The sequence below is a fragment of the Panthera tigris genome, chromosome C2 (assembly GCF_018350195.1).
Source record: "Panthera tigris isolate Pti1 chromosome C2, P.tigris_Pti1_mat1.1, whole genome shotgun sequence".
Taxonomy (NCBI): domain Eukaryota; kingdom Metazoa; phylum Chordata; class Mammalia; order Carnivora; family Felidae; genus Panthera; species Panthera tigris.
This window is the reverse complement of record NC_056668.1, coordinates 47,120,784-47,139,637: the sequence shown is the minus strand read 5'-3', so window position 1 is coordinate 47,139,637 and position 18,854 is coordinate 47,120,784. Positions and strand designations below refer to the sequence as shown.

General features: G+C 39.9%; 1 protein-coding gene across 2 annotated transcripts in view; it reads right to left on the bottom strand.

Moving 5' to 3' along the window:
* Window positions 1-8,628: 8,628 nt before the first annotated feature.
* COL8A1 (collagen type VIII alpha 1 chain) overlaps window positions 8,629-18,854 on the bottom strand; it is a 149,365-nt gene continuing 139,139 nt past the window's right edge. For both annotated transcript variants that reach the window (XM_007095954.3, XM_042956417.1), the window contains 2 exons: window positions 13,725-14,055; window positions 8,629-10,961 (listed from right to left, as the gene is read on the bottom strand). In XM_007095954.3, the coding sequence (XP_007096016.1) occupies window positions 9,055-10,961; window positions 13,725-14,052 (2,235 nt within the window). In that variant the 5' untranslated portion in view covers window positions 14,053-14,055 and the 3' untranslated portion in view covers window positions 8,629-9,054. The remainder of the gene's footprint in view (window positions 10,962-13,724; window positions 14,056-18,854) is intronic.

Here is an 18,854-nt window from a genome sequence, read left to right as displayed (position 1 = left end):
ATGGAGGTTCCTATCTATAGTGCAGCTGAGGTCTCTGCTGACAACCAGTATCGATAGCCAGACCTGTAAATGAAGGTATCTCTTGGTGATTTTAGGCCCTGGTTGTTGATTCACCCTCTGCTGTAGTCCTAGACATCACAGAGCAGAGAGAAACCATCCCCACTATGTTCTCTACAAATTCCTGACCCACTGAATTCATGGTAGAAAAATATCTGCGAGTGGAGCTGCTTTTCCTCTTTCAGCCATGAGAGGGAGCTCTTGTTCCTCGGTGACCTGTAAATTGCTCAACCATGCTCACTTCCTTTCTAACTGAGGCGAGGTATCTGCCTATGGTGGCAGTGAGTTTTCCCTTTCTTCTGGTGAAGTCAAGTGGCTGAAGCAAAACTTACTTTTGTTTCTCTCATATCTTGAGTATATATAGGCTCTATAAAGATCCCCTTATTATAGGATGAAAAACCCTACCTTTAATTTCACCTTTGGAATCATAAAATTGGCATGCAGATTTCATGTTTATGCTTGAAGAAGAAAGGAAACTCAATTCTAGTTTGCATTTTGGGGCCACTGGGTGAAGGTGGACTGTCTGGCAGTCAGGTCTGAAGGTCCTGGGAAGGTAACATTCATTGAAGTAGAGAGGGTGCAGTAAGTGGCAGTCCCCATAGCGGTCTGCAGACCTGCCATGGCAGAGGGTGGGACTTGTAGCTTCTGGACCACCACAGTGGTGCTGCTTAGATTCCTTACCCATTTGGTGAACACTGTGGTGAACTGAGTGGTAAGGGAAGCTGCTGGAGTCATTTCCAGTTATCTTCTACGTCATGGACTATTCCTATTAACAGGTAGTTTTCCTTCTAGTTTTTTTTTTTTTTTAATTTTTAAAATTGTGGTAAAATGTACATAACATAATGTTTACCATCTTAACCATTTTTAAAGTGTACAGTTTAGTGGCATTAAATACATACACATTGTTAGGCAACCATGACCACCACTGATGACCAGAACTCTGTCTTGCAAAATTGAATCTCTATATCAATTAAGCAATAACTCCCCATTCCCACCTTCCTCCAGCTCCTGGAAACCATCCTTCTATTTTATGTCTATAAATATGACTAGGTACCTTATATAAGTGGAATCATACAATATTTGTCCTTTTGTGATTGGCTTATTTCTCTTAGCATAATGACCTCTAGTTTCATCCATGTTGTGGCAGATGTCACAGTTCCTATTTTCTTTTTTTTTTTTTTTTTAAGTTTATTAATTTTGAGAGAGAGACAGAGAGAAAGAGCATGGCTAGGTGGGGGATGGCAGAAAGAGAATCCCAAGCAGGCTCTGCACTGTCAGCGCAAAGCCCTGCACAGGGCTCAAACTGATGAACCATGAAGTCATGACCTAGCCTAAAGCAAGAGTCAGATGTTTAGCTGACTGAGCCACCCAGGCACCCCCCCCTTTTTTTCTTTTATAATGCTGAATAATATTCCATTGCACATGTATACCACATTGTGTTTATCCATTTGTCCATTAATGGACATTTGGATAACTTCCACCTTTTAGGTATTATGAATAACGTTGCTATGAACATGAATGGACAAATATTTGTTGAATCCTTTTAATTCTTTCAGGTATATACCCAGAAGTGGAAATGCTCAATTATATGGTGGTTTTACTTATTTTATGAGGATCCACCATACTGTTTTTCATAGTGGTTGCCTAATTTTACATTCCCATCAGCGGTTTAATTTTTAAAGCCACATATAGGGGCGCCTGGGTGGCTCAGTTGGCTAAGCATCTGACTCTTGATTTCAGCTCAGGTCATGATCTCACAATCATGAGATGGAGCCCCAAGCCCAGTTCTGTGCTGACAACGTGGAGCCTGCTTGGGATTTTCTCTTCTCTCTCTCCGCTGCTCCCCTGCTCATATGTGTGCTCTCTCTCACTCTCTCTCTCTCAAAATATATAAATAAACATTAAAAATAAATAAATAAAGCCACGTATATCTGCACTCTTATCTCCTAAGATTCACCAGAATCTGTCAATATAGTCCTCTGGTAGTTGGCTATTTCTACTGTCTCTGGTAATGCCAATAACTAAGAAATAACTTCAGAACTTGGTTATCTCTCTTTCTTTTCTGAGGCAAGCTACTATTCTGAACCTTCAATGGTAGTTACTTAGATAGCTGAGAAGTTTTATCTTCTGCCTTGAGGCAATATGGTGTAATAGCTCAGAATGTGGACTATGAAGCCAGATGCTTGGGTTAAAATCCTGGCATTGTCATTTATTAGCTCTCAGACAAGTTACTATGGCACAATTTCTTTAGCTATGAGGAGTAACTAAGTTAATACATAAAAACAAAGTGGTTTTTGGTACATGGTTTGGCACTCAGTCAATGATAACAATTTTTACCTCTCTGTACCATACCCTACTACTTCATCCGTTCTTCCGACTATTGTAAAAGATAGTTATTATTATTACTTACTATTTTACAGGTGCAAAAGCTAAAGTTTAGACAGGTTAAATAATTGACTCAAGGTGACCATCCAGTAAATAGAAGAGTTGAGATTTGTTCTCTGAGTCTGACCCCAGAGATCTTTCCTAACATGTTCTATATTGATGACTCTGGTTTGGTAAAGCAAATGACAAGGACAGATTCATCTTTGATGTCAAAAGGCAACTATTATTACTAGTAGACAATTGGAGACTGGTAGAGTAAGCATTCCATCAACTTTCCCTCTTGTATCTCTCATCCCATGAATAAAGTGCAGATGTGCACATGCTGCCAGTTTGTTAGATGAAAAGTGACTTGGCCATACTCATTATAAAATTAACTTTTAGGTCTTTCAAGGCATGTGAAATGTAAGCCTCCCAGACTTCATAAACTTTAATTTAGAACTGCTTTTGATTCTAATAAAAATCTATTTTTACTTGCAGTAAGATAGCAAAGAAAAAAAAATCTCTGGAAAGGTTCTGGATGCCTCAATGGAAGATTTGATTAGATGGTTCTGTGTTTCAGTAACACACATGAGAAACTTCTGAATACCTTGTTAAAATGGATTGATATACCCCACTTTTGATTTAAATTCCATTGCATTTATCTCCAGGAATTAGCAAAAAAAATTTTTTTTTGATAATAAAAATCATTAAGAGCTATTTGATATCATAAAAAATAACTTGTTTGAAGATAAAATTTACCCTGATATAAATACTGGTTTTGAAAGTGAAAGAAACCATCAGAAATTTTCTGTAACTCTTTGCTAAAAGAAGGATAACCCTAAATCTTACTCCATAGATATTTTTCTTCTTCATGATAGGGAATGACATGAACATTTGTATTTTTAGAGTCACAAACCATTAAGAAGAAAACTTTTCTGAAATACAGTAAAATATGATTGATTTGCATTCTTTTTTGGCCCTGTGTACTTAGAATTCATTGTAATTACATATGGATTGGGATGATATCTATCTTTGCTGTCTCTATTATGAAGGATTTGTTAAATAAATTCCTGCAATAAGTAAAGAAAGATATTTTAAAGCAATTTAATGTCTTTTTTTTATCTGCAAACGGTGCTACTAATTTCAAGTTGGCCTTTTTCTCCCTTATTACAATAGACCATAGGTCTCTCTCCAGGCTCGTGGATCTACCTTTCATCTTCCTACTAAATGCATTTTCATCCCACTATCAGGGAAATCCCACAAGCCTGTAAATAAACTGAGTTGTCTTCTCATTTCCCTGCTTGGAGTGGGCTTTGCCAGTGGACAACCTGTGTCTGTCTATGATAGGGCACCATCCCTGTCTTCCAGGTGTATCGATGAGAAGAAACCACCTTTGGGACAAGCTTCCTTTTCCTTCATAAAGCCATCCTAGGATTGTCCCCAAGTTCGCCTTAGTCTTTCAACTGTTTCTTCAATTTTCAATTCTTCTTTGTTTTATTTCCTCACCCTTGAACTAGCTCCATTGTTTTGTATTCCTTAAATCCTGACACCTGACCTGACATGTGACCTTTACTCATGAGACTTGTTTGGGACTATTCACCACCAACCTACCATCCCATTTCTGGATTGAAGCGGTTCTGATTTCCTCATTAGTTTTACTACCTGTAATTCATCTTCTTCATAGAATCATCAAGGTAACTTTTCTAAAATACTTATTTTCATACCATTTTCCCACTTAAGGACCTACAATGTATTCTTACTGCATATTTGATAAAGTATAAATGCCTCTTTCCTATATGTAAAACCCGATATCATTTGACCCTTCTTTGGTTATTAGTTTCCTTTACTAGTGCTTGGGTAGATCCTCCAATCTAGTGAGGCTATTTCCATTATCCCAAATTGCCTTGTTCACCACCTGCCCCAAAACACACACACACACACACACACACACACACACAGTCACTCGCTCACTCACAAAAATACCAGTTTCCTCCTCTCTATTAGAGGAATAGAACCTTTTCCTCTTGGGATGTCCCTATGCTATTCAAAGTCCATCACATTAAAAGTGATTTCTTTAAAAATCATCTCCAAAATACTGTCTGTTATTAGGTTTCATCCCATATTAAACTTCTAAATAATCTTGGAATATATAACCTTCTGTAGAATCTTGGAATCCTAGAGCAACTCATACCGACTTTGTCACTGCCTCCCACAGCAGCCTTGAGAGATTCATTCTTCATTCTTCCTTCTGACCTGGTGCTGGACCAGCACTCTGTGTTGGGCTATGGATGAAAGATGAAATAGTGCCTGCTTTCAAGAAGCTACTCTCTGTCAAATATGGGAGACAGTAACAGGTCAGTTACAAGGTAGGGAAAGTGAAGGGACAGAAGTCTATACAAGGCAGGGTGGTCACAGGGGAGAAGATGACTGAGTTTGAGCAGTACAGAAGAGGAGGTGATGCTTGAGCTGTGTTTTGAGGGGTGAGGAGGAATTATGCAGGAGGCATGTCAGAGCATTTCTAGCAAGGCAGCAGCATGGAATGGTCTTTCTCTTCCTGAATCTAACTAGTGTGCATCCTCTCAGCACCACACCACATCTGTTTGTTTGTATATCACCTGGAAACTAATCTTTTGCTTAACAAACATCTTAATTTCCTCCAAACAGAAGATGATTTTTTTTTTTAAGGGGAAGGGTCATGTTTTCCGTTGCTTTTGTATCCTTCACATTGCCTCGTAGTACTAGTAGTATCGAGTGCAGAGTAGGCCTACTTTGTGTTTTGTTTTAAGGCAAGGGGATGCTACAGACCCATTGTAATGATGGATTCGCCTTGCTTGTCCAGCATTCTGAATTCCAACTATTTATTCCTCCCTGCCTGTGTCACCTGTATCTGCCCTTCTGTTTACCTTTGTGACCAACAGTGTGTGCATACAAGATGATTGGTTCATGTTATGGAAGAGCTGTGGAATGAAATAGAACTAATTGGGGTGATTGGGAATGGAAACTGTGGTCTTGAGCTTCCAGACTTATGGTTTAAGCAAGTGAGTTAATCAGCCCATAGACGGGTGATACACACTTGTTTATGGAATGCTTTAAATGATCTCTTCATAATATCATAGATGTAAGTTACAATCATTCTGAGCTTGATAAATCATCACAGCAGAATTCTTTCATCAGTGATACTTAAGACGCTTAGATTCTTGAAACAGGTCTGCTTCTGCTCTGTAGCTCTACTCACCACTATCTCCCCTCAAAATATTCGGCTCTAGTGTGGCTGGCTAAAATAGAATAGAGTATTTGAGGATTGGTTTCTTGCGGGGGAAGAGAGGTTTGTGGCAGTTTTTTTTTTTTCCTTTTATGATGGAGGTGATAGATGCAGCAGCTCATTCATTGTCCCCTAATATCTGTTCTCCCTTCTTCCATGTTAAGAGAATCCCCGATTTTCAGCTGGGCATGTGGTTACCCTGAATAAATATTCAATTTCCCACACTCTCTTGGCAGCTTTGGGCAATGTGACTAAATTCAGAGCAATAGGATGTGGGAGGGAGTAATGTAAGCAATTAGGGAGCATGCTCTCCCGTTCCTGATGTTTTCACCTTTCCACTGCCTGGAATGTGGCTGTGATGGTTGACTGTCCTGGACCTTGGGGATGAGGGCAACAACTTTAGGGTGGAAAAGCAGAAAGATAGAAAGAATCTGGGGCCCTGACTGGAGCTACTACATGAGCACTGGACTGCTGATGCTCAGACCTGTTGTGTCAAAGAGAAATAATTGTCTTGTTTAAGCTATGATTTAGGTCTCTGTTTCAGCAGCTCATTAGTACATGGGAGATAAAAAAAATTATGAGGTTCAGTGTCAGCTGAGTGATATGAACAAGATGAGAAACATACTTTTAAAGATATTTAATAAGTCTTTTTTTCAAATCAGTACAAAAATTTAAATACAAAATTGATTTGCTATTGACAAGTCTCAAATCTATCATGGAAACTCAAAAAAGTTACCAGTCTATTCACCTTTCATGGTGTTCTGCAAAATATTTGAGAACAGTCACCCACTACAGACATTCTTTTCCTCTGTGGGATGTCATACTGCATTAAAACTCTGTGTTTAAATAACAATGCCAATTTTGTTCATTTCACATGGAAAAGTTCTGGTTGAATTTGAATTAAATAGGGATTATAGCTCTATCCCTAGATTTTCGAACATGTGGTTGTTTGTTTCATCTGCTTTTACACTAATGTGTTAACAGGATGTGCAACACTTAAAAGGGAAACACAGACACACACGATAATTATTTAAAACTCTTTTTTAAATTAAATGGAGTAATTCATTTAGTTCTGAGATTAGCACCATTGTAGAATACACAGTATTTGGCATAAATTTTGCTCCTCCCCTATCTAAAAGTTAGAAGCATATGCCTGATGATATACACACTCACACACATTTCATATATATATATTATATATATGTATATATAATATATATATATGCAATTGAGTAACAACCAATAAATAAGTTGGAAGGTATTTTAAAATGTGAAATTTGGTTTTACCTAAAGAGGTACTTTCTTACTTGGTGGAAAGAAAAAGCCCATACATGTACAGATAAATACGGATTTACAGATCAGCTGATTTGACTTGCTTCCAAGCCATTTCAATGCATCTGTTTAGCTGAAGGAGCCCAGTGGGTCCTTATTGCCTCCATAGTCATCAGTCCAAAACCAGCATCCTCAAGACCAACCTGAAGGGTATTTGGCCATAGAAACGCTGTCTGCTTTGAAAATGAAAGTTGGGTTGGATATCTTTTGATGGGAAAAGTTTGTCATATAATTAGCAGTGAATAAGAAACCCTCTGGTAATGAACTCATTTCTCTTTTTAAGAAATTGAGAAGAAATGGTGCTCGTTTACCATATAAGGGAAAAGACACCTATTAGGTTGGGGAGGATTTTCTTGATGGTTAAAATGATTCAGATTTGACATAGACACATTTCCATGTGTGTTTATACCGTATTTATTTGTGTATTTTTCCATCTGTACCTTTCCCCTCAACTTCTCACTTTTAATTTTGAGGAAGAGATACAAGAGTCCACCACTATAACCCCACATTATATCCCCAATTCCTTATAGTGTCAGCGGCAGACTCATAGCTGACTGAAATATTTTGTCTGCATTTTGAGACCAGATTTGAATGCCCGAAGCAGTTAATATGTACCTAAGTGAAAACCTGGAAAGACACTTATTTTTCTCTTTAAACTTGTATTGACCCTTGACTTGTGCTGAGTATGAGGTGAAAAAGAAGCATGGACTCTTATTTGCCGTTTGACATTTCAGATAGCTCTTCCTCAGGTTGCTTCTAAAGAAACAGTTCTTTTCCTACAACTTTCCTTTTCCTCCTAGTATCTACAGTAGAAAATACTACATCCATTTTTTTAGTTTAAAACTTGAGAAATAATTTTTCAAAAAAATTATTTTCCTATGGAATTCTGAAACTTCTTTTCCTCCCCAAGTAAAAAATGACTTGGGTTTTGGAAATTGATTTTGGAACCTCAGACATACCAATTTGCATATATACAACACTGGGAAATTTCTTCAAAATTCAACAGCTACTGAGAAACACTTAAAGCTCCTTCATGGGTGAAACCTCATTGTAGTCATTTGTATGGGTAGGCAAGGAAGGGGGATTTTTATAGGCATGTAAGCAACTGAAAACTGCTGATGATAATGAACATTCCACAAAACTGGAAAGTTATTATTTTTTTCTTATGACTTCCACGTGCTTATGTTGGTTGGATCATAGTGGAAATTACATGGAGGGAAGAAAAAAGAAAAAAAAAATTACAGAAAATAAAACAAAAAGAACCCTTGAGAAAGAAGTGAATTAACTACTGCCCCTGTCTCCCAGCTGGTTGTTTAGCTTCTTTCGTGGCACTGTCTCATGTCCCTCAAATGTCTCATCCAGTGCAAGGCACAGAGGAGGCACTGAGTAAATTACACGGTGGTCGATTGGTTCACTTGTTCTTTTAGAGAGACAAGATAGACAATTCTGAGTAGGACTCGTGCTGAGAAAAGATACAGCCTCTGACAGGAGGGAAATATCCCTTGGACTAAAACCCTACTGGTCCCCCCTTATTCCCTCCCGCTGGGGCTGTAACACAGCAGAACCCCTCACCCACATTCCATGGCAAAATATCTGCACAAATACAGAGGAAATTATGCAAGTAAATACGGTATGTAATTGTTATCAATGACATTTCTTTAAGCCATATTGATAAATCTTTAAACAGTATGAGCAAATGACTTTCATTAGCTATGATCTTTCATACTGAAATATTCTGAATGATCTGAATAAGCAGGTTATGGAAGCATATAACAATACAACAGCTAATATGATTCCAGTGGGTACAACACAAGTGTCAGTACTTGATACATAAATCTATCCCATCATTTTCAATTATAGGCTGCTGTGCAGAGCATTAAACATGCATCTTAGTTTTTATTTGTACACGATGGTTCAAATTTTCACTGAAATATAACTTTCCAACTATATAAATGTTTTGAAGCAATTACATTTTTCATTTGGATTTTTTCGGTGCATCATTTTCTTTTCTTCTATTAAATCTCTCTTTCTTTTCTTTTTTACATGGGATACAATAAATATCCTGAAAAGGAGGAATGGACGTACTGCCCAGCATACAGTCCTGCGGCCTGTTCTGAGGGCATCTGGAGGAACACTCGGTCTCCGGGCCTGAGCAGCAGCACCGCACTCCCAGATGCCTGGTCCAGAAAGCCCTTTTTGTACTCATCATACGTGTACATCATGGGCTCATTGTTCTTGAACAGAGCAACCCACACGTTGCCCCCTTTGCAGTGAACATGGTATGCAAAGTAGTAGACCCCAGGGACCTCGCAGGTGAAGATGCCCGTCTGTGGGTTGTAGTTCTGTCTGCCATTATAGAGCAGTTTGTCAAACTTCACCGGGGCCCCCACAGGTGGGAAGGGTGCAGTCAGCTCAGCTGTAAAGGCAGGCATCTCGTAGGCTGGCCCTCCATTCTTGCCTTTCTTAGCCCCATAGGCATGGGGGGGTTTCACTCCATCAATTCCCAGCCCCATGTCTGGCAGATACTCTCCATGGGGTGGTGGTGTAGGGGGCATCACAGCTGGGGGACCTGGGGGTCCTGGAGGGCCTGGGGGCCCTGGAAGGCCCGGCTGCCCTTGAGGACCAAGGGCACCAGGCTTCCCTGGGGGGCCATGAAGTCCTGCTACTCCAGGCTTCCCTACTCCAGGGAACCCAGGGGGCCCTGGGATGCCCGGTTCCCCTTTGGGGCCTGGCATTCCAGGTGGTCCAATGGGCCCACTGGGGCCCGCAATCCCTGGGATGCCTGGAGGACCCTGTAAACCCTGATCCCCTGGGATTCCTGGCTCTCCCTTTGGTCCAAGCAGCCCGGGAGCACCAGGGAGCCCCGGTAAACCTTTGAGTCCAGCTTCCCCCTTGGGCCCTATGGGACCTGGCAAACCCCTCATGCCAGGGGGCCCTACTTCACCAAGAAAACCTGGCTTTCCTGGGAAGCCTTGAAGCCCTGGCTCACCCTTGGGACCTGGTGGCCCCTGTGGCCCTACAACCCCACCTTCTCCTTTGGGTCCGGGAAAACCAATAGCACCTGGAGGGCCCATAGGACCTGGGATTCCAGGCAGGCCTGGCTCTCCTGGGGGACCCCCCATTCCTGGGGCTCCTACTGGTCCTTTCTCCCCTCTTGGTCCCAGAGCCCCAGGCAGACCCCCTATGCCCTTGTCACCTTTGGGTCCTGGGAAACCAGGTTTCCCAATCCCTGGAATGCCTGGGGGTCCTGGCAGCCCTGGCAGTCCTTGTTCCCCTTTCCCGCCTGGAAATCCTGGCTGGCCAGGGATCCCATCCTGGCCTGGTTTCCCAACTCCAGGCATCCCAGGAGGCCCTTGAACTCCTGGGACTCCAATAGGGCCTTGTGGACCAGGTTCACCTGGAGGACCTGGCTTTCCCAGGGGGCCCTGGGGCCCAGGGAAGCCTGTAACTCCTGGTTTGCCGACTCCTGGAAGTCCAACAGGGCCAGGAGGGCCATGCATCCCTGGAGGACCCTTCAGGCCTGGCAGACCTGGCATCCCGAAGCCCTTCTCTCCTTTAGGACCCTGAAGGCCTGGAGGTCCTGGTGGTCCTTTGGGTCCTCGCTCACCCTTTGCACCTGGTTGCCCTGGTAACCCTGGCCCACCTGGTTTTCCAATGCCAGGAAGTCCATGGGGCCCTGGAGGTCCTTGTGGTCCTGGGATCCCCATAGGCCCGATCTCCCCTTTGGGTCCAATTTCACCTTTTGCTCCGGGCATTCCCATGGCTCCTGGCTTTCCTGGCATTCCGGGCATACCTGGTTTTCCAATTCCTGGATATCCCTGTGGCCCTGGCTTTCCTTTGGTTCCAGGTATCCCATGACCTGGTAAGCCAGGGGGCCCAGGTGGTCCTCTTGGGCCAGGCTCTCCACGCGGACCTTGCTCCCCTCGTAAACTTGCTAATGGTATTTCTATTGGGGGAGAGGGGATGGGAGTGGGGGCAAGGAGGGAAAAAAAAAGAGAAAGAAAAATTAATATTTATTATTCCTTACTTAAGGAAGTCATGACGATCATTATTTAATTTTGACACCTTAGCCTATTACTTACTGAAAGGAAAGACTAGGAATAATGTGCTCGTCTTCCAGGACTGTGTTATCCGTACTTAAAGGACAATCAGGCTGATAACTGTTTTGTCATGTTTGAAATACTGTTGAGAACTGATATCTGTAGCTGCTTTTATCAGCATTGGTTATATAAAAAAGCTAAAAAGTAATGAGGAAACATTTTTCCAAGTACAAAACTCCAAAGTTTTGAGATGGTGTGTTTGCTATGAAGATTTTGGAAAATTCAAAGAAGGATGAAGAAAAATCAAAGTTGCCTATAAGCCCACTACTCAAGAGATAATCACTTGACATTTATATGTATTTTCATCTCATGTATTCTAGGTGTGTGTATGTGTTAAACAGTGTTGGCGTTTTTATTTTTTTTATTATTTATTCTACCTAATGTATTTTTCCATGTCCTTGATTTTTTAATACATTTTATATATTAAATAGATATTAATATATTTATATTTATATACTTATTTATATATAATTATATTTATATGTATTTAATATATATTTAAATATATATTTTATGCTAAATAATATTTCCTATTAATATTTTTGGCTAAATAATATTTTAATGTATCTTATATATTAAATACATATTTTGTGGCTAAATAATATTTCCTCTTGTGCTGAAAAGCAGTAGATGTGTTTAATGAAAGTAATTATCTTGTGGATTCAGGGAAGAATAGAAGCATTTTATCTTGTATGTGGTTTAATAACATCTTCCACGTCTGTCTCTAGAGCCAAATACATTTGCTTAATTCCTTTAATGTGCTATAGGATTTCCTGAGCCTCAAATATGAATTCTTTAATAAATTATTCCTCATTTGCAAATTAGGTTTCAAACAGGAGAAGTAAGGTACTTTAGGCTGACAAGCAGTGTGGAGAAGGAATTGAGCTGGGATTAGGGGCAGGAAGCTCTTCTTGGACTTGAAATGAGATCTGGACTGGGCCACTTAAGCCTTCACTGTTTCTGCTTGCCTCTCTGCAGCAAGGATAATATAGCCACACTACAAGATTAGATAATAGATAATGAAAGATGTTATGCTTTCTCAGATTGTTATCAAAATACAAAGCACATGTTTGTTAGGATGATTATGCTGTGCCTTACACGGCAATACAACTCTGGATCTTCTATGCTACTGAAATGAAACACAAAGAAATGAAATTTATGGCCTCAAAGTTTTATTTTAACAAATAGTCATATCTTAATCCTGACCATCATATTTTTCACTGAGCTACTGTCAGGGAACAAAATAGAACCATAGAACTTATATTCTTAGCAAATTCCCCAATTGCAATCTGGTACCCATCAGAATAAGAACAGGAAGTGCCACAATCCAGGCAGGCCACTCAAGAAAGGAAGAAAAACAATCCTGATAATCCCTTAAGTGGGCTATCAGCTCCTAAAGAGAAGAAAATTGGGAATGCTTCTGTTATGCTAGGTAGATATTCTAGTGCTATTAAGACATATTATTTCCAAGCAGTGTGTAGCTACTGTATCAAGAACTTCTGGGACAGGGTCATGTCTTACTCATCAGGAATCCTTGATGTCTAGCACAGTGCCTGAACATACTCTTCTTACCTAGAGTTTCTTGAATGACCAGCTGTAGCAAGTCAGAAGTTTCTATGTTGCTTTAGTATTTACTTAGCAATTTTACTTACCTTATACCACTGATTTTTCTCAACAAATCTTAACTTTACAGATGAAGAAAAGTAGTTTCAGAGAGGTTTTTTTTTTTTTTCATTGAGGTATAGTTGACGTACAATATTATATTATTTTCAGGTCTCTCATTTCTGGCCTCTAGGCCTCTTAGCACCAAATCCAGTCGTACCCCAGAAGTAGAGCTTCCTGCTTTTGCAGGGACCAGTAGGAATGGCCTCCACTTTCTCAAAGGGAATTGCTATGCCGATGCAGTTCCTTTCCTATAAATGCTAGGTTTCCTCAGAATCCAGATAAAACAACTGAAGTTTTAAGAAAGTGTCTCTTGCAGTGCTAAGCATGTTGTAGGTGCTGAATAACTAATGAATGTGGCTGGAAAGCAATGGGAAAAATGTTCATCTGTCATGCAGTCCTTACCTTTTATAGTCTCCTTTTATCAGTTTATTAACAGGTGTAGTAGCTTAATTCAAGCACTCTTAAAAACAGTGACATTTATCCAGCTCCTAGATCACAAAATGCTTTCAAATATATATATTTTTAACACAGTAGGTCCTTACAACATTGGTGTCCCAATTCATGAGACTGACTTGTCACCTTTTTTTCCCCCATTGCTTTAATCCCCCCAGCATCTGGCCCAGAGTCTGACACAAAAATAGATGCTCATGAAATAGTTGCCAAATGTTTGAACAGATAATGAGTAAGAGAATAAATTATTTGTTATTAAATGTGTTTTGTGCCATTTAATGCTATTAAAATAAAGCACAACAGAAAACTAATTTTGTCTGTATTTTTAGGTCTTGAACTTTTTGAGGATAGAGTTTAGAACACAGTGAACACTTAATGAATATCAGTAATACATTCAAGAATAAAAATTTATAAAATGTAGCTTTTCCCCTGATCTCATAGCTGAGGATTTTGGAAAGCTGCCATTTCATAACAGCACAGGAATGTGATGTTACCTTTGCCTTTCTTAGGTGCTGCTTCCTTGCCCATTCTTGGCACTGGCTGAATTTCCTTCATATATTGGGGTAGATGTGGATATTCTTTGCCATACTGCATGTGGGGCAGCTCCTTGCCCATGGTAAGGCCATCTTTGCCCAAAGGCATGTGAGGTACTTGCTGGCCCAGAGGCTGGTATTGTGGAATTTGTGGTGGGATCTGAGGAGGAATTTGTGGTGGCAGCGGCTTGATCCCATAGTAAGCACCAGCCTGAATGAGCCTGATGGAGCCCAGGGAAATGGTAAGCAGCACTCCCAGCAGCTGCAGAGGGCCAGGTGGCACAGCCATCACCTGTGGAAGGAAGGAATGCACCAACATGGTGAAAGCCTTACAGGCCACTAGACATGTCTATTTAGAGAAAGAAGGGGGAGAAGAAGGAAACAGTCTTTATCAGCAGAACATCACCAGTGGAAGATAAATGAAAAGGAAGAAGATGGTGCCTTTTCAGGAGAAAACAAGCAAAAAACAGAAAAGAGTAGGAACTGTCAAATGAAGGCAATTGGTGGGATTATAAACTATGGGGAAATATCAATTCTGCCTTCTTCCATGGTATTGGAACCGTTGGGTTTTAGCTGGAACAAAACAGCCCAGAATAAAGACATTTCAGCCAAGTGTGGCCATGTGACAAATGGATGTGGTTGTAATGGGTACAAATTCCAAGAAGGACCCTGAAAGAGAGTGGCCCTGTCCCTCTTCCTCCTTCCTGCTGGCTGAAATGTGGATACATTTGCCTGGAAGCAGAGCAGACATCTGGGACCAGAAGTGAAATCCGTGCACTGAGCATGGTGGAGCAACAAGCTAGAACAGACCTCAGCCTTGGCTGAACAAGAAGGTCCCATATTAATCCTTAAATTTAGAATTTGTTTACACAAGGAAGAGCTAAAGGTTTATCCTCTTCTTTAAATCATTATTCTTTTGAGTATCACATTTGCACTAAACTTAATCCTAATGGATTGAGTAGGTTGTCCAAAAGGAGGCAAACTTGGTGGCCAGTCAGGCTTTGTTAGTATGTGCCAAAATTCCATTCTAAGTGGAAATGGTAAGTAATTGATAGGCTTTATGCCAGGGACTGAGATTTTTCATCTGCCCTTTAGCTGCTTTGGTGTGGTCACAAATAAATGTAAAAGTTGAAGAGCAAGCAGACAACAGCAATGCAAACCACAGAAGTCTTCTGAATTGGAAAGAAGGTACAATATGACAGTCCCAAAATGCCATTGTAATATTTAAATACCGTAAAGTCATTAGTTTAGAATCTGCTCATTTGGACCGGGAGTCCATTGAAGTTTATCTTGTACTATTATGAAGGAAAGGAGTTTACAAAGCAAATTAGTTGCATAAAATAGGGTTGTGTAACTACTCACATGAATAAACTGTACAAGCCCTTAAACTGTACAAGCCCTTTAATAGTACCGTTTGCAATTTGACATTTAACAGAATAAATGCAAATGGGGCTTATAGGTTTATAAAAACCAACTCAAAAAGACCTCTGGAAATGCCCAGGGCTGAAGACCCAGAAGCCCAGGGAACTGCAGTGCTCACAAAAGCCCACTAGAGGACAACTGTGGTACACACTGAAGTCTGTTCTCCCTGGTACTGACAGGACATAATAAGGTGCTCCCCACACGTTATTAAAGGACTTGAAAATCTGAATCCTAAGTGGAGTGTCATCATTATGCTGGAGAAAGAAGTGGCAAGGTTCTCACAATTTTTAATGTCAGAATATTCTGAAGAACTTTGAATAAACTATCTCTAAATAATTTAATTTCCAATCTCCTGTGAGTTTGTTTTCTTTGCTTCTGCCTTAATTCTGGATCACAGTTTTCCACTTAGAAAATATGTGTTGACTTTGCGACATCCTATTCAAGAGGGATGCCAAGAGTGTGAACAGGCTACAGGAGAATTGGTTAATAAAAAGCACCTAAGAAAATATTTAATGGAATCTCTACCACAAAATTCACTGCTTTATAATTTTTCTAAATATACTAACCATATTTTCCCCAAAACATCTGTCAGTAAAATGATTTTTAAAACTTTCTCCATTTCATAAATCAGAATAGTCTCAAGAACTATTTGATTCAAGTGTATTCTACATAGTACATGTGCTGGTAAATGGGAGAAGATAGAATGCTGTTATTTTCTAAGAAGGATTATTATAAACCATTTGGAAAGAGCCACAAAATTGGTATTGATTTATACTCAATAGTCCATTTTATTTATTTTTTTTGAAAAGTTTATTTATTTTGAGAGAGAGAAAGAGCACGCGCATGAACAGGAGAGTGGCAGAGAGTGAGAGAGAATCTCAGCTCAGAGCCTGATGTGGGATCAAACACACTGTGAGATCATTACCTGAGCCAAAATCAGGAGTTGGGACACTTAACTGAGCCACCCACGTGCCCCTATGGTCCATTTTTATCTTAGATGGGAAAAGAACATCTGTTGTAAGTACTCAATGATAATTTATTAACTACTCATCAAACACAATGCTAGACCCAGCTAGGGATTATAAAGATAAATATAATATGGTCAATGGGCCCTGCCCCCACAGAGCTTATACTTTTTTTAGTAGGGATTGACAGCAGAAAAAAGTGAATTTCCCATCCTCTTCTGTTCTCCAGTATCTTTAATCCTTTCCCCTTCAAGCAACAACTTTTCCCATTTTCCTCATATGTTTCCAGAGGTATTCTAAGAATATGCACATATAATACATATTCTTTTAAGACACAAATTACAACGTACTATACAAACCACCATTCCTTACTTTGTTCACTCAGAAGACCAGAGCTTAAGACCTTATTTCTCAGTTTTGTGTATCTGAACAGATCTCTTCAAGTTCTTTATTTGTTAAAAATAAGACTCAATTGTTCTCTAGAGTCCTTAACATTCAGGGTTTAAGGCAGTCACCAGAGAGCTGGAAGTATTAATCTATACCAGAAATACATGGTAATACCTGGTAATGTATGAGCTGAGACTGAATTCTATCTTTGGGGATGAATGAATTTAATTACTAAACCCTAAACTTGTGGTGATGTCTTTAATAATAAGCTAGCATACTTGGCCCTTCACCCTTCCATCAATTCAGTGAATGTGTTGGATTATACTTAATAATTTTTAAACCAGGACAATCTAACGAAACATTGGAAAACTGGAAGGAAGCAAAATGCCTGGAAGAAGACCAGTTGAATACCAAAGGCCCAGTGGGATCCTACTTTACTACAATTATTTACTCTTGTAGTATTGGCCTTTCTCTCCTGAAAACCACCTCCTTAGGTCTGCCATCTGCCATTTCTCTGGCTCTTTTTTTAAATAAACTTTGTTCAGTTTTAACTTGAATATTTATGTAGGGGCCCTGGTTAGAATTTACCGCTTGACTTACCCTTACTGATTTCCCTCTTGTCCCTGAGGATAGTTTTGGTGGTCAAAGTGGTGCGGTGGTTCTCCCCAAATCACTCAAAAGAACATCAGATTTGTGTAACACTATACAAACACCTGGTGGGAGGAAGGAGCCTTGGAATTTCTACTGGGAAAAAAATGGTGGTAATGGATTTTCTTGCCCCCCCCCCTTTTTTTTTAACCCCCCCCCCCCGAGGATGCAAGATACAATAATGTTGTGAATTCTAGTTGATGTTTTCTTAGATTTATACTTGATAACTGGTATGTGTGTGTTCGTGTGTGTGCACGTGTGCACAAGTATACGTGAACATCAACGTATATAATGTGTGCAGACAGTGGATCTTTGCCAGTCAGACCAACTTAGTGATGGGTTTCATGCCCTGTAGAAGACCAAGTTGAGTTGTAGCTATACCATTCCCCATGTCTATGACTTTGGGTAAGTGCCTTATCTTCACTAGGTCTCAGTTTCCTTACCTATAAAACAGCAACTATAAAAAATAAATTATAATCTTGGCCTCTCCCACAGAGCTGTTTGAGGACACAAATGATAGTAGGAATTTTTTTGTAAGCTGAAAAGCACCATTCAAATTTAAGTTATTATTAATGGAGTGTGACCAAAAAGACAAATCAAAACCAACTGAAATGTCAAAGAGTTTCCAAGAAAGATACTAGCCAAAATAAATGTGAGGTTAACTGCAGTAATGATAAACCTAACATGAATAAAACAATAACGGCCATTAAAATATACTTGTTAAAAAAGGGCAAAAAAAAAAAAAAAAAAAGGAAAGAACAGCTGAACCAAGGCAGTTATTCATTTTGGTGTCAGAGTTGCCAATCCTAATCAGTTTGTATAGCTCTAAATGGTTCCCTATATTTGGGAAGGGCTGCAGAGAATTTCAGTTTCCTCATGTGACCTGTGATGTATATAACAGAATAATGTGATATATATTATTTTAAACGCTCCTCAGCATTTTCTCTTTGTATTTATCCCCGTGAGATTTTGGTTTGCTGTGCAAAAGAATGTTTAAGTATTTAAACCTTCAGTCCTTGCCCTAAATCCAACTTTCCCTTTCACATGAGGCTAACACAACACATGCAAGTGTGTGTGTGTGTGTGTGTGTGTGTGTGTGGTGGTGGTGGTGGTGGTCAAGCCTCTTCCATCTCCTCCTGGGTAGTCCCTCCCACAGGAGCTATAGTTTCTCAAGGCCTCAGATATATCACCCCTGAAGCAAGGGGAAGTCAGGCAGAATCCTACTCCTGTGATATTTACCAGAATTGTCTTCTTGGCTTTCCAATGCCTCTCAAAGAAGGTTCTCTTCTGATTACATTTCTCAGAGAAATTCATTCATTAAGTATAGTTATTTAAGGAGTGCCTACTAAATGTTACAAACTGGGTACTGGAGAGAGGAGTGAATCAAATGAGGTTCTAGATCTTATTGAACCCACTTTCTAGTGTGGGAGGCAAGCAATAATAAACAAGTTAAAAATAAATTTTATAATTTCAGATTTGACTACCATGAAGAAAACCAAGCAGGGTGAAGAGCCTGCAAGCAGGGTGAAGAGCCTGAGAATGCCTTGGGGTGGAAGACACTGTTCTGGAAAGAGTGGTGGGTAAAACATCTCTGGGGAAATAAATTTTGGATAGAGATGTGAAAGTTGAAAGGCTTACTTGTCTCTCTTAAGACACAACATACACACGC